The 12,328-nt window shown below is 39.5% G+C and overlaps 1 protein-coding gene across 2 annotated transcripts; it reads left to right on the top strand.

The window, feature by feature from the left end:
• Positions 1-291: 291 nt before the first annotated feature.
• Positions 292-12,328, top strand: blvra (biliverdin reductase A). Of its 2 annotated transcripts, XM_028593560.1 has the most exons (8): positions 292-370; positions 517-651; positions 4,772-4,895; positions 7,089-7,208; positions 8,665-8,762; positions 10,210-10,317; positions 10,978-11,146; positions 11,932-12,328. In XM_028593560.1, exons 3-8 carry the CDS (start codon positions 4,777-4,779, stop codon positions 12,185-12,187), a joined length of 870 nt encoding a protein of 289 aa, XP_028449361.1. In that variant the 5' UTR covers positions 292-370; positions 517-651; positions 4,772-4,776; the 3' UTR covers positions 12,188-12,328. The 2 variants fall into 2 exon arrangements, with proteins under 2 accessions (XP_028449361.1, XP_028449362.1); XM_028593561.1 differs by lacking the exon at positions 292-370 and having other exon boundaries at positions 508-651.

Raw genomic sequence — 12,328 nt, 5'->3', positions numbered from 1 at the left:
AGGTCCTGGTATTAAACCATTAATGATGGCTGCATTCCACTTAGGAGAGGTCCTGGTATTGTACATGCTGACCCACTGGAATAGCTTACTGGGGCACTTGATGGAACTGAGCCATCGTTAAGGTTATCAATCTCAGCTGTAGGCTACTTTTCCTACTATGACAAGTCAAAATGTCTGTTGTGAAGAAGGTCTGTTCTCAATAAAGAAGTGGGTGAAAAAAAGCGGTCAAGGAAGGAAATTATTCAGTTTTTTTAAGAGCGAGGACGAGTAAAACCAGAAGGGGGAAGTAATGCGGACATTATGGATGCCAACTGCTGTAGAACCTCAAAGAGGAAGCTCAGTTATGTCATGTGTCATTTCAGCCGGGAAGGTATACTAGCCTACTATATTATAAAGTTTCTAGAACTTGATTTAGTAAACAGGATTTAGGTTTTATTTTGTTTGTTTATTTTTTTTAAATTAATTTTTTCTTCTTCTATTTATTTCCTGCATTTATCTCTCTCGTTCACACCCCAGTCCAGTTGGTGGCGGTAATGCATCTTTAAGTTGGTTGGCCAACCGCCATTAAACCAGAAAGAAGAAGCCTTCTACTTAGGAACCAGAACAGCTAGATTTCTTCGCGTCGGTCTCAACGGAGCTACATAAAAGCAGGTAAGGGTCCAGCAAAAATATAAGTCCTTTCTTTCCTGCCGGTGACTCTTCTCTGACACTGTGTCCTGCTGAATAGCGATGAACAAATGGCTTCTAAAAGCTACAGCCGTTCTTCTGCATAACGTTAAAACGTTCAAGTCGCTCAAGTTACAAAACATGAATGTAAAACGGTCATCGGTTACAACACTGTCCCCATTCCCATTGGCACTAGTGTTATGTATCATGCGTGGACTCTGCTGTAGATACGGCTGTTAGAAGGAGATGAGCACCATTCTGTACTCGATTTTTACATTGATATCCACGTTTTGAACTCACAAATTACTATCGTAGAATTATGTACAGCAGTGGTTCTCAACATTTTTTTTCAATAATTTACCCCTTTTTGAATTGTTTCTTTAAGCAAAGTACCCCCTGACCAGCGCTAATCATTTTCGGTAGGAAAAAAAAAAAAAGAGGAACAGTACAGCATTGTCAGCGATAGATTTACGAAAAAACCGCCTAACTGGGGAAAAAAATGCTTAATCATTAAATGCTAATGAGAAAGGGAGACAAAAACTGTAAAAAAGACAAAAACTTGGAAACGGATGGTAGAAAGAAAGAAGGAAGTAAGGCAAGAATAGGTCCAAATAGTATCAAGCGAGAAACTTGTAAAAAGTAGGACAGTAGAAGGAAGGAAGTCAAGATTAGGTCCAAAGAAGGACACAAATGTCACATTTTTGGTAAGAAAAAAAAAAAGACTACATAAAGAGGAACAATGTTCTGGACAACAGCCTTGTAACTAGGACTGGGCGATATGGACAAAATCAAATATCACGATATTTTTGACCAAATCCCTCGATATTGACAATATTGTAGGGTTGACTATTGGTGCTTTCACAAAATATTTACATAATGAGATTTTTGATAAATAATCACCAGTAATGTGGATATAATGAGTAAGTGGGTAAAGGCAAATAATTCTGGTAAGTTCAGAAAATGACATCACTTTACTGTAATGCAGCCTTTAAAACCAGTAAAAGACAACGCCTTTTTTCCACCCTTTTTGATTTTTTACTCTTTCATGGGGCATTTTTACAGCTTTATCACAACTTTCACAGTGTAGAAATAAAGTAAAAAATATATATTTTAACCGCTGAGTATGAGATAACACTTTCAATACCTCACACATCAAAATACTACATACTACTCCATATGTTTACATACATATTTATATTTTATATGCAGGCTGTACGTTTTTTTTATTTTCTACTTGCATTGTATATTCTTTTCATTCCTCCTTATATATTTATCAGTAGGTGTTGTTATTTATTATTTCTGCAGTGCGCCTTGTACCAATTGCTACTGTAGCACCAGTAGCACCAGTTTGGGATCAATAAAGACTATCGATCTTTCTATATAGCTTGGATATTATTGTGTAATAGGTGTTGTTGTAGCTGGGCTTTATGTCGACATGCATATCTGCCTGCTCAGCAAAATGTCTCTGAACAGAGAGCGCTAGAGGCTTTGCAGAAACTGCATGTCCACAGAACTTGTGTGAACCTGCTGTAACCCTGAATGCACTTTAGAATTTAAGTTTGTTTAAACATAAAACAAATGTGTTAACCGAACGTGGCTACCAATACCTGTAACCTGAAGTGCACTTGATTAGAGAAACATCACTTTCTTGTGTTATCTAATCCAGCCAGTCTGAAGTGTGTCTAAAATGGGACACTTCAGGGCTAAAAAAAAAAAAAAGAAATATGCAACCAGGTTTAAAAAAAACAAACATACATTGGTGGATCAAGTAGAATCCCATACATATCTAAGGACAATTATTGACTCTAAATAAAATTTCCAGGAGAATTGTGAAGCTGTATGTAAAATAAAAAAATTGTTGCTTGAGAAAATTGTACCATTTTCATATAGACAAGACCATGATGACGTTATTTTATCGTGCCTTTATCAGATCCATCATATCTTTCTCCTTAGTGTCGTATTGGGTGTGTTTCAGTTAAGCACAAGAATCGCCTAAATCAAATTGTAAAATGGTCAAGTAAGCTGACTGGTGAGTCCCAGCTGCACCCTACATCCCTGTATGCTAAACAATTACAGGGGATAGCCACGGCCATCTTAGAAAATAGCCTCCATCCTTTGAATAGGGAATTCCAGTATCTCCCCTCTGGACGGAGGCTACTAGTCCCTGGTTGTAAAACTACAAGATTTGAAAACTGTTTTGTCCCAGCGGCAATCACTCTGTTTAACAAACTGTAGAATTACTTTTGGTCATGTACTGTTTTCTATTCTTTTTTTAATCCATGTTCTACTGTCTTATGTTATATGTTTTAACGTTTTATGTGTTGCGTGTTATGTGGTGGTCTACAAAGTTTTAAGGATGTCCTGCCTCTTAGACTGTAAACCTGGTTTACCTATGGGTACCAATAAAGTCACCTGAACATTGTCATAGAAAGTTAAGATAAAGGTATTTGTTAATATATGGTATTGTTATTCATATTGTTAAAAATTTATTTTATGAAGGGTTTGGTTTGTCCTTTGGCTTCTGTTTTGTTTTCAACACACTACTGATACTACTGCAATACATGGTTTATCATATTGTATAGTAATCTTTATTATTGGGTTAAATGCATTGGTTTTAATTTCATCCTTAACAATGTGTGGTCTCCCTTATTTTGCTGAACTATGAGCTAGTTCTTTACCAAATGGGGGCTCGCCATTGCGTTTGAATTAGGCTTTTGGTAATTGGTTTAATTTGTAGTATTGTACCAGTTCTCTGTTCAGAGTGAGGAGTACTCAGACTGCCTCTTGGACTTGTCGGGGGTACAATTGTTTGGGATATTCACACGTTCACGTGTGTTTTTGGTCGTTTGTTTAGAGAGCATTAACTGTCCCTACTGGTTTCACTAACTGGTTTGTAGAATAAATATTTTTCCTAAAAGGTGTAGATAGTCAAAGTTTAACCCTCCCGTTGTCCTCGGGTCAAAGTTGACCCATTTTCAAAAGGTTTCTATATCAGAAATGTGGGTTTCTTCAAGTAGAATCGTCAAAAGAAATAATGGGGATGGTTCCATACAACGCTCTTCACTAGTAAATTAAATGATCAGCTCACTACTTTCATTGAATTTGGGTGTTTTAGTCAATTTATAGCATTCTGAGGAAAACAAATGCTAAAAGAATGTCAGCAAAAACATCAAAAAAAGTGACTAAAACGCCAAAACATCGGGAAAAGCGACAAAAGTGTCAAAAAAGACGACCAAAACAGTGAAAAAAGTTAAAATTTGTACACAGAAAGCAAAGTTGCACGGTCGACAGGAAGACAACGCAAGGGTTAAAGGAGTTTTATCCCCCATGTTAGGCAAAGTGGTGACTCCTGTGACCTGCAACATAATACTAATAGACTAATAGTTTTGGACTTCCATGCTCCCAAGCGGCCTGTAATTTTTTTTTTTTCTTTTTTGATTGTGGGCCCGCAGCGTTTGGTGTGAATCTTGAATGATTATATTTTTGATATCCTGGACACCCGGTTTAACTCCACTCACTTAAAGATCCAATGTGTAGGAATTTCTCCCATCTAGCGTTGAGATCATATATCGCAATCAACTCTCTCGCACCACGCAGTTCAAAGTACGTATTACAGCTACGGTAGCCTTCACGCTTCAAAAAGCCAGTCTCTTGCTCTTTTCAATATCCTTTTTTTTTTTTGGGCGAAGAAGAAGAAGAAGACTCCTGTTCCTGAAATTTGGATTTTGAATAAGTTTGGTTCTCCATGTTTCCTTCTTCAAACTTGCCGGGGCCGGGAAGCTACGATACCCGTTAGCAGCATTAGCAGCAGTGGGTTTATCATGTGACAGGGAAAAACGCGAAAGGCGGAGCAGTATGTCCTGTATGTCCCTTACCGGCTAACGTATTTCAAGATGGAGCATGAATATGGAGCGCCTGTAAATGTAAAATTTCAAGCCAAAAGGAATACTTGGAATTGATGGTGGTGGTAAATATTCATGACAAATGAGAAGTTTGTGAACGGGCAACACTGATTTTGATGAAGAACAACTAAACCCGTTACACACTTGACCTTTTAACTAGTCTTTAATCTCCTTTCTTTCTTTCTTATTTCTTTCGTTCTTAGTCGGCATGTTTGGAGCGGTGGTTGTTGGCATTGGAACAGCCGGTTGGGTGAGGATTAGAGACATGTTAGCACCTCTACCTGGCAGTCCTGCGGAGAAACTCAATGTCAAAGGATTCATTTCCAGGTAACACACACACACACACAATGCTTTGCATGCACGGGTAAACACAAGCAATAATTGTCCTAGGCATAGGTAACATGTGACATGGCCTGAAGCAGCACATGAGGAAGAACGGCACAATGGTTTTTCTGTGCTTGTCGTGTAAAAGCGCGCAGTAATTATGTGTAAGTGTAGCCTCACTCAAGTTAAACGAGCAAGTATAAAAAAGATTGGAGGAGATTGAAAAGATAAAGAAAATGCCAAAAAGCTTTGGAGCACAGCTGAAGACAAATCCCATTTCTAGAGCAAGAGGAGTAGTTGGAGTGATTTGGCAGCGAGACCTTGTTTACTTCAGGGACAGACCAGGGCTGTTGCATCCACATAAAAAAATGAATACAGGTTATTTTATAAGAGAGAAGGTAAGTGATCATATTCTCACTCCAATCAGTGTGTGATCCTCGACTTCCAGTGAATGAAGACAATTAGCCTGCTTTAGCCCAAGGGCCAACCTCTTAAAGTACGGTTATATTTACACTGCAGTGATTAACACGTGTTATCAGTATTATTATCTTAAAAGACAGTGAAGTCAGACAAGGTTATTATATTGTCAGACAAATTGATATTTAATCCTCCTGAATCCGGAATATGGTAAATTATAATTCACAGAGACAACACAGATCTACAGCCTGACAATGCTGGCCCTTTTCATTGATTTGTATCTTACCTTTATTTTTACAGGCAAGTTATTAAAGTGCCCATATTATGAAAAAAAAACACTTTTTAGGGGTTTTGGGGTGTTATTTGTGTCTCTGGTGCTTCCACACGCATACAAACTTTGAAAAAAAAAACAACCATCCATGCTGTTTTGAGTGAGATACGGTTTCTGAATGTGTCCTGCCTTTAGTCTCCGGGGGAGCTGTTCAAAATCTGCAGGGCTTTCTACGTTACTAGCCAAAACGAGGGAGCTAGGGGGCTAACTGTTAGCATGCTAGCTCGTTCTCAATGGCAAAACACTGCTACACAAAACGCACACAAATTAACCCTAATCTACAAAATAAATTGCATAGAACTACTCCCATGTCCCTGTTCTGCAGGTATTCAACCCAAAGTTGGAAGTGCGCCCTTTAGGGCTGCCACCTCTTAGTCGATTAGTCGACTAATCGGTCGTTTTGGTTTTAGTCGACTAAGATTTCTTTAGTCGATTAGTCATTTTTTTATGCTTATTCGTGCTTAATTACTCATTTCCAAGAAACTTCTGAGCACATTTAAGGTAAACACAATATTTAAAGTGGTGCTTTTGCAGGATTAATTGTGTTATACAAGGATTTTAGGATTAATAGTTTTACAGATGGTTAATTAACTACATTTATATTTTGCTTTTCTAGTCTTAACCATCTCTCAAAGCGCACAGCTCTTTTAATTAAATCAACTAATCGATTAGTCGACAAAATTGTATAAGCGTTAGTCGACTAAGAATTTCTTTAGTCGAGGACAGCCCTAGCGCCCTTGTTTAGAAGAAGTCTCCCGGCTAATCCTGCCTTGTACAGGCCGAAGTTAGAGAAACAGCTAGCTAGCAATTGTGAGCCTTACCTAGGTACTGAGCGTGTTCGACTGCTAACAAAGATATTACCGAAAATGTCTCACTCTGTAGCTAAAACAGAGAGCTCAACACACAGGGTGAAAAGAGGAGCTGCAGCAATGTGCAGTACAACAAAAATATGGTGTTTTCTGAAAATTAAACCATGTAAACCTATTCTGATACAATCTCAAATTACAATTATGAACCTGAAAATGAGCATAATATGGGCGCTTTAAGAACGAGTTTGATGCATTGCCTTAGTCTGGCTTTACCCTTCAGTCGTTGGTTCCAGAACCTTTGAACTTGCTATGCAAAAACAGAAGGAAGGGCTCCATACCATGAGGATGGTGGAAAAATAGAGCTTTGTGCTGGGGAACCCCTGGAACCCCCTCGAGGACCCCTGGGGGACCCCACTTTGGGAACTGTTGCTCTAGATAGATTTCTCGTACCTAAGAGAAGAGCAAAAATAAGAAAACATTTGTGAATCCCAGAAATCAATGGCTCGTGGACATGAACAACAACAAGAGGAGATATGTTGGTCTATCGCTTCCTGCATGAGGCTCATCGTCTTTGATCAAAGCAGAATTCTAGTCATTATTATCCTGACGGATGTTTTTTTTTTTTTTTTTTGTCAACAGGAGAAGCCTGGACACCCAGCAGGGAGTGAGTCAGATCTCATTGGAAGAGGCTATGAGCAGAGAAGACATTCACGCTGCGTTCATCTGCACTGAGAATGCGTCGCATGAAGACTACGTCAGGTAATGCGCGAGACCTCAAAAAGTCTTGATCGGTGTCGCATAAAATAGGTCTGTACAGGGAATGAATCAATGAATGAATACAAAATAAAAGACAAAAAACATTTCAGTCACTGAGGGGCTTTCTTACACACCGTTCCAAAATATCTCCTAGATGTTCAATTTAGTATTTACCATAATACATGATTAACATCATTCTCATAATCATCAACCCATGAATGAGCCCTTGTGTACTTTGGACGTTTGCTTACCCTGGGAACACATCGATTCCTTTATTTTGTACGTCATTATGCTTAACTTTATTGACAATTTTAGTCATTCAGGTCATATCGGAGCACACGGAGTTTGTTGTGGTCACATTGGAGCTAAAATCAAAGGCGTCGCCTCTATTTCTTGCACGACCACAGACCACAGTGCAGCCGGATACTTTACAAAAATAAAACGCAAAAAAAAAAAAAAAAAACCTAGGTTCATGGAGATTCTTGACGTGTGTGTGTGTGTGTGTGTGTGTGTGTGTGTGTGTGTGTGTGTGTGTGTGTGTGTGTGTGTGTGTGTGTGTGTGTGTGTGTGTGTGTGTGTGTGTGTGTGTGTGTGTGTGTGTGTGTGTGTGTGTGTGTGTGTGTGTGTGTGTGTGTGTGTGTGTGTGTGTGTGTGTGTGTGTGCGACTATGGTATCAGAACCAATATTAATGGTTCATTCATTAATATTGAGACTGATCCAAAGGATTCACGAATCGTATCTCAGGATTTATATTAAAATGACTCCACAAAAAGTTATTGTTCTATATAACAGAAACTAATTGACATACCATAATATAGTTCACAAATGAACTTTTGATGCACACACAAACATTTGTTTGAATTAATGTAATAGAAATCCACAAATGTATTGCTTAAAACCCGCATGTGTCAACTTTACTGCATTAGTGTGTGGGTTTTTTTGAGACTTCCCTGGCATGGCTAATATTTTCAACCGGGAATTATCTGTAGCCCATTTACCTTTCAGACAATATACGTAAGCATATGTGCGAAGGTATTGGCTGAAACGGAAAGAGCCATCTGATTGGCTGATTGTTTACCACAAGTCAACTTTCACTCTTCTTCTTTCACTGGATTATTACACCAGACACTGTGTACCATCAAAAACATGTACTCTGTTCTCCAGTCAGTGCCCTTGATCAAGGCACTGGCTCAGATCTGGAGTTGGTCCCCGGGCGCTGTGATTGGCTGCCCACTACTCCCTTGGGGGATGGGTTAAATGCAAAGAATGAATTTCGCTACATGTATGTGTATGTGACAATAAAAGTAACTTTTACGTATTTGTTCACTAAATGTTATTTTGTTGTTTTTACAAATCTATTGAGAAGCACAACTTAAGAGTTTTCAATCAGAATACAGTTTTTTTGGGGGGGGGGATTTTAACCAATTTTGATAAAGACAACTCCCTCCTGTCTCATCAGATCTTTTCTGCAGTCAGGGAAACATGTCTGTGTGGAGTATCCCATGACCATGAGCTACAAGGCTGCTGCCGAGCTTTGGGATTTTGCCCAGGAAAAAGGTAATACTACTTTATAACAATGTGTACTTGCATGCATGTTCATGTGCAGGTCAGGAGTAGGGCTTGGTATCGTTTAAAAGTCTTCAATACTGATACCGTGACTTTAGTACCGGTATTAAACATTCTGTAGTCAAGCCTGTCAAAATACAAAAAACACACATGGAGCCTTGTCTCTGTGCATAACAGAGTTTCTACGCCAATTATCACAGCATGATTCCGTCTTGGTGGGAGCATGCTGCATGCTTATTGGCTCGCTGACGCTGATGAGATTTACTCCTTAGGTATTGAAATGACAAGGCTGTTTTAGCGACTTGATACTTTGGAGGCAATTCGGTCTGTGCGTAAAAGTATCAAAGTTCGGCACCCAGCAGTATTTAGGAGGGAGGTTACGTTACACTATCATGTAAGAACATCAAGAAAATGCTAATCCATTTCAAGTGCTAAAACAGTTTTTTTTTTTTTTTATTTTTAATTTTATGGGCCAAGGTGCAGTGTGATCAGATGGTTCCCCCACCTAGAGCCCGGATCTGTTCGAGGTTTCTTCCCGTTATAGGGGAGTTTCTCTGGCAAGGGTGGGGGTACCTCAGACCAAAAACTCTGTTTTTGACTTGACTTGGGAGACCTTGGGTAGGTGGAAGACTAGTCTATATCCACGACGTTCCACTTCCAGGATTGCCTCGCTGCCGATTTCACTCATTTAGGCTGGATGTCCGTTACCTTCCTCTTTCTTTGTGTTGGCGTTCTAAACTCTGGTGGATTTCTGAGGACTATGGTTAACTGCTCCTAAACTAAAGTTTTCTGTTGCACGACCAAAACAACTTTTGAACGTACACGTTCCACCAAAACAAGTTCCTTCCAGAGGCCATTTTGCAGAGGCACCATTGCTCTGTCTGGCCCTTAGCACCGCTCATGACGATTGTGATTGGTTTAAAGAAATGCCAATTAACCAGAGCACGTTTTTCTCCCATCCGGGAATGCTGTGTGGACTAGCCAGACCCTCCTCCGCAGCGCTGTGGAGGAAGGTCTGGCAAAGCGAGACTAGTGGAAGACGAACCAGGCTGCTGCGTTCTGGATGAGCTGCAGAAGTCGGATTGCACGTTCAGCCCCAGCCGGGACAGTTAAAAAAAAAAAAAATAGGCCGTGTGCAGTAATTCAGCGGTAATACATCTCCTTAGCATCTGTTTCAGACATCATCATCAGTACTGTTGATGACATGTTTTTGAGTTAATGAACAACATCTTCCACTATGAGGGGAAAAAGCATGGGGTGAAGCTTAAGTGCTCCTGATTGAACTTCATAAATGTCTAATCCTCAGTTCATTGTGTGCCACCTTTGGGTTCATTAACAATGATTTTGCAACCACACACAGGCCCAACTATGTATATCTATATATTGATACAAATCTCACTCCGCTATCTCAGTCAACATTGGTGTTTGTGTGTGTCAGGAGTGATTCTCCATGAGGAACACATCGAGCTGCTGACAGAAGACTTCAAAGAACTGAAAAAAGAGGTAGAGGGAAAAATCCTGCAGGAAGGTACTCTTCATTTTACTGGTAAGAGAGAGAAGTGTGCATCCTTGTTGTCCTTTGACACTTCTGTAAATCTAACCAAAGCTTTCATGTCCGTTGTAAAATTGGTATTGAAAGTATTTTATACATATTTCCTGTATTTTTTAAGAACATGAAAATATCAACAAATCCCCAAAACAGTTATTTACATGTCCATTGTACAAGAACATGAAAAATCTTTTGACTGTGGGAAAAATTGGTTTTAAAGAAAAGTGAAACATTCGCAATTGTCATAATTTCACAAAAACGTATCTTTAATTTAATAGATTAAACTGTTAAATTCAAGTTCTATAAATTGGATAAACCTAAAGGTGTAAATATCCTTCATTAATGATTTAAAAGCCAATAAATACACAAGATTTCATGTAAAATCAAAGCTTCAAACTGTTTATTTATTGAAAAGAACTGCATTTTTGCAAGAAAAAAGCATTCCGTTATTTTACAGTATTTTGTTGGCGCCCTAGCTGCCGGAATAATAGGTTTTTTTTTTCTTTACAGTGTAGGTTTTGGTGTTCTTTCCCAGTTCATCAAATTCCGTACAGTGTTATGAACACGCTCGGGAAAGTTGTCCTAAGAGACTAGAGAATTTAGGGATGGAGCTCACGCAATGCAGTAATAATGTGTGCGTATTGTCATTCGTTCAAGGTGGAGTTTTGAAGCCTGGATTTGGTTTCCAAGCTTTCAGCGGCATCGCTCGCCTCACCTGGTTGGTCGAGTTGTTCGGTGAGCTGTCAGTAACTGCAGCAACCATGGAGGAGGACTCTGGTACCAACTACAGCAAGTTGACCGCAAAGCTGCTAACTTCTGACAACAGGTGAGAGAGGGTGCATCTGTTTGCATTATGTCTACCACAGAGATTGAATAAATGGTCCAAAAATCCCATGAAAAGACAAGCCTACAATGTCTTAAGCTTGATTTATGGGGTACTTTCCATAAGATCCTCTCTCAATGCAAATCAAACCAGCTATTAGGCTAACTGAAATACAACCATGCCAATCTCTAGGTATGGTGAAGGGTATGTGATGATGTGGGGGGGGGTATTTTAATTCCAAAGGCCAAGGGAACTTTATCTGTAGCATAGTATCCTGGATCCATGAAATAACTGGCCTTTAAAAAGAAACATCTGCCTGCCTCTATGGGAATTTAACATCGGGGTGGACTGACTTTTGTTGCCAGCGGTTTAGACATTAATGGCTGTGTTGAGTTATTTTGAGGGGACAGCAAATTTACAGTTATACAAGCTGTAAACTTAATACTTTACTTTATAGCAAAGTGTAATTTCTTCAGTGTTGTCCCATTAAAAGATATAATGAAATATTTACTAAAATGTGAGGGGTGTACTCACTTTTGTGAGATACTGTACGTACGTATAATAATTTGTACAATAATCTTGTCTTTAACTAATAGCATTAATCGGTCCAAGTTGTTATTGTCGGTTAACGGTTCATTATTAACATCCCTAGTTTAAAGGCTATGGTCCGTTCCGGTCTCTGGCCTTCCTTGGTTGTCATGACAGTTATTGAGAGCACCAATGTGGAGACAGTAAACTACAGATTTATGAATAATTCAAGCATAATCGTTTTATCTGTGTCCTGCTAGACCTCTGACGTGGGTTGAGGAACGGGGACCGGGCCTCCCCCGGGCCAAGAACATCAACTTTCAGTTTGACTCCTGCACTCTGACCCAGATCCCTCCGGCGCCCAGGGGGGCTGTGGGCATCTTCATGCAGGACCTGATCCAATTCTCTGCCAAGCTGGCAGGCCAAGTGAGTCCAGAGGAACTCCAGAGGGAGAAAACCAGGATCCTACACTGCCTGCAACTGGCAGAGAGGATACAACAACTTTGCCAAAGTTAAATGGGGACTTAAATCTATCTTTATATTTCATCACCATGCCCTTAAGTTTTTGTATCATTTAGTAGTATAGACCTTTTTCACGGCAGACATGTTGACATGTCATAGTAGGAAAAGCACCGGTGTATTCAAACCCATTAATGA

The sequence above is a fragment of the Perca flavescens genome, chromosome 12 (assembly GCF_004354835.1).
Source record: "Perca flavescens isolate YP-PL-M2 chromosome 12, PFLA_1.0, whole genome shotgun sequence".
Lineage (NCBI taxonomy): Eukaryota > Metazoa > Chordata > Actinopteri > Perciformes > Percidae > Perca > Perca flavescens.
The sequence above is the reverse complement of the archived record's forward strand: the minus strand, read 5'-3'. Positions and strand labels throughout refer to the sequence as shown.

Coding starts and splice junctions, on each gene's coding strand:
- blvra (XM_028593560.1), top strand. CDS start 4,777: ATGTTTGGAGCGGTGGTTGTTGGCATTGGAACAGCCGGTTGGGTGAGG. Junction 10,318..10,977: donor AGGTACTCTTCATTTTACTG/GTAAGAGAGAGA, acceptor CATTCGTTCAAG/GTGGAGTTTTGAAGCCTGGA. Junction 11,147..11,931: donor CTGCTAACTTCTGACAACAG/GTGAGAGAGGGT, acceptor GTGTCCTGCTAG/ACCTCTGACGTGGGTTGAGG.